This window comes from Nyctereutes procyonoides, unplaced genomic scaffold, assembly GCF_905146905.1.
Source record: "Nyctereutes procyonoides isolate TBG_1078 unplaced genomic scaffold, NYPRO_anot_genome, whole genome shotgun sequence".
Lineage (NCBI taxonomy): Eukaryota > Metazoa > Chordata > Mammalia > Carnivora > Canidae > Nyctereutes > Nyctereutes procyonoides.
The window spans coordinates 5,365,984-5,369,637 of NW_026575151.1; the positions used below are offsets into that span (position 1 = coordinate 5,365,984).

General features: G+C 41.5%; 1 protein-coding gene across 1 annotated transcript; it reads left to right on the forward strand.

The window, feature by feature from the left end:
• The first annotated feature begins 2,229 nt into the window (after positions 1-2,229).
• Positions 2,230-3,454, forward strand: LOC129501830 (glyceraldehyde-3-phosphate dehydrogenase-like). Its single transcript, XM_055313116.1, has one exon. The coding sequence runs from the start codon at positions 2,262-2,264 to the stop codon at positions 3,261-3,263; it is 1,002 nt and encodes a 333-aa protein (XP_055169091.1). The 5' UTR covers positions 2,230-2,261; the 3' UTR covers positions 3,264-3,454.
• Positions 3,455-3,654: the final 200 nt, after the last annotated feature.

The following is a 3,654-nucleotide window of genomic DNA, read 5'->3' on the forward strand; positions in this document are numbered from 1 at the left end:
ATCTCTTAGCAACTTTGAAGTTTATAAAACAGTATTGTTAACTGCAATCACTATGTTGTGTATTAGATCTCCAGAACTTATTTATGTACTAGTTCCAAGTCAGTACCTTTAAACATCTCCCAAATTCCCCTACCTTCCAGCCCCTAGTAACCACCATTCTACTCTCTGTTTCTACAAGTTCAGCATTTTTTTAGATTCCACATATAAGTGATACCATACACTATTTGTCTTTTTCTGTCTGATTTAACTACTTAGCATAATGCCCTTAGGGTCTATATATGTTGTCGTAAATGGCAGGATTTCCTTCTTTCTCATGGTTGAATAGATTTTTTTTTTAAATTCAATTAATTAACATATAGTGTTTTATTAGTTTCAGAGGTAGAGGTTAGTGATTTATCAGTTGTATATAATACCCAGTGCTCATTACTTCCCTCCTAATGCCCATCACCCAGTTATCCCATCCCCCTACCCAGCTGAATAGCATTCTTAATGAAGTAGCAGCTTCTGTGTAGCAGTTTCTCAGGAACTAGGAAATTTGTGAAATCCATTTTATACTAAATGTTGGAACACTGTTCATCTTGAGGAAAGTGGAAGTCATATTGAATCAACTGTCAACATTCTTTGGTGCTATAGCAACTAAGAGTTTCTGAATCAATTGGGAACACATTGTAACTGAGATTAAAGCTTGTAGGCAAATCTGAATTAAAGGTAGAATTACAAAAACTTCTCCTACTCAGTTCATGTCTATCCTAGATGTTAGAATAGATCCAAGTATTGATACAAATGAAAATCTCAGCCCTCCCAATTCGTGCCTTTTATCTACATGTTAAGTATGACCAGTATAACTGAAAATTCCATATTTTCCCATTTTACATTAATCAAGCATACTCAAACAACTTTAATGGTATATAAGAAGAAAAAGTTTGGAATTCCATAAAGTATTTGGACAACTTCATAGAGCCTTTGTAATCACAAACATTTAATGTTCATATAGTATTATTCTCAAGTAAATATTTCACTTGAACAATGCTGCATGCTTCAAAAGAGAATATATTTTTGATGTGATGAGTAAAATTGGGAGTGGAATTTATCTTTTGCACCGTCCAGATAGAATTCTGTAATTGAAAAAGACTAAGATTGGGAACAATAAGAAGTTAGGATTATTGAAGGTTTTTACTGAATTGTTAAACATACCTTTTAGAGTACTATCCATCTTTGCTGTATGCAAGTATGATTATAGAGATGCATGTATTTGCCTCTTTAAAAAAGACTTTGAGGGACATATAACATGACAAATGTATAATAAGTTTGTTAAATTAGAAATAAAGTAAAATAGAGGGTAAAGAATATGCTAACATCATGGTGGTCTTGATAATATGTGGTTGACTGTTAAAAATTAGCCTGTGACCTTGCTGGAAGAAAGGGCAAAAAAAAAAAAAAAAGAAAATAACATCATATTTTTTCCTCTTAATATCTTTTATATTAGGGTATAATTTATCTGCAATGAACTTCATAGCTCTGAAATATGATTCCAAGGGATTTGACAAATGCACACATCCATGTAATCTAGCATCCCTATGATTATGTAGAACATAATCATCACCCTGGGATCCCTGGGTGGTGCAGCGGTTTGGCGCCTGCCTTTGGCCCAGGGCGCGATCCTGGAGACCCGGGATCAAATCCCACGTCGGGCTCCCGGTGCATGGAGCCTGCTTCTCCCTCTGCCTGTGTCTCTGCCTCTCTCTCTCTCTCTGTGACTATCATAAATAAATAGAGAAAAAATATTAAAAAAAATAATCATCACCTTGAAAATGGTCCTTCTGCCCCTTTCCAGTTAATTGTTCCAATTTCTTTCAACATGGATTCGCTCATTCTAGAGTTTCATATACATGAGATCATACAATGTATACTCTTTTTATACAGACATCTCTTGGCTTCTTTCTCTTAGCATAATATTTTGGAAACCAACTCAAGGTGTCCTGCTTATCAGTAGCCTGTACCTTTACATTGTTGAGTAGTATTCCACTATATGAATATACCATATTGTTAAGATCACTAGTTTTTGGTATTTGACTAGAAGCTTTACCATTCCTTAAAGAGGATTGTATAGTGATCCTTGTTAAAAGATATTTGGTACCTAGACTGTCAAGTATAAGCAATGTGTTTAGCAATAACAAATATGGGAACAGGCTCTCTGCTCCTCCCCGTTCGACAGACAGCTGTGTCTTCTGGTGCAGGGCCAGCCGCGTCCCCGAGACACGATGGTGAAGGTCAGAGTGAATGGATTTGGCCGTATTGGGCACCTGGTCACCAGGGCCGCTTTTAACTCTGGCAAAGTGGATATTGTCGCCATCAATGACCCCTTCATTGATCTCAACTACATGGTGTACATGTTCCAGTATGATTCTACCCACGGCAAATTCCACGGCACAGTCAAGGCTGAGAACGGGAAACTTGTCATCAACGGAAAGTCCATCTCCATCTTCCAGGAACGAGATCCCGCCAACATCAAATGGGGTGATGCTGGTGCTGAGTATGTTGTGGAGTCCACTGGGGTCTTCACCACCATGGAGAAGGCTGGGGCTCACTTGAAGGGCAGGGCCAAGAGGGTCATCATCTCTGCTCCTTCTGCTGATGCCCCCATGTTTGTGATGGGCGTGAACCACGAGAAGTATGACAACTCTCTCAAGATTGTCAGCAATGCCTCCTGCACCACCAACTGTTTGGCTCCTCTGGCCAAAGTCATCCATGATCACTTCGGCATCGTGGAGGGCCTCATGACCACCGTCCATGCCATCACTGCCACCCAGAAGACCGTGGCCGGCCCCTCTGGGAAGCTGTGGCGTGACGGTCAAGGGGCTGCCCAGAACATCATCCCTGCTTCCACTGGCGCCGCCAAGGCTGTGGGCAAGGTCATCCCTGAGCTGAACGGGAAGCTCACTGGCATGGCCTTCCGTGTCCCCACCCTCAATGTGTCAGTTGTGGATCTGACCTGCCGCCTGGAGAAAGCTTCCAAATATGATGACATCAAGAAGGTAGTGAAGCAGGCATCGGAGGGCCCCCTCAAGGGCATCCTGGGCTACACTGAAGACCAGGTTGTCTCCTGTGACTTCAACAGTGACACCCACTCTTCCACCTTCGACGCCGGGGCTGGCATTGCCCTCAATGACCATTTTGTCAAGCTCATTTCCTGGTATGACAATGAATTCGGCTACAGCAACCGGGTGGTGGACCTCATGGTCCACATGGCCTCCAAGGAGTAAGAGCCTCCTGGACTACCAGCCCCAGCAAGAACAAGAGGAAGAGAGAGGCCCTCAGCTGCTGGGGAGTCCCTGCCCCAACTTAATCCCCCAACACACTGAGAATCTCCTGACCTCCAATTTACATCCTAGACCCCGAGGAAGGGGAGGGGCTTGGGGAGCCCTACCTTGTCATGTACCATCAGTAAAGTATACTGTACCAAAACAAAACAAAACAAAACAAAACAAAAAAACAAATATGGGAACAATCTTTAATTGGCTTCTTCTTATATTAACTCTTAATAGATATCCACTCTATAATCCTATATTGATTTGCACACATCCAATTGTATGACCCTTCAATCCAGTTTTATAGGAATGTAGGAGAGTTTAGATCAACATAAACCCAAAGGAT

Coding starts and splice junctions, on each gene's coding strand:
- LOC129501830 (XM_055313116.1), top strand. CDS start 2,262: ATGGTGAAGGTCAGAGTGAATGGATTTGGCCGTATTGGGCACCTGGTC.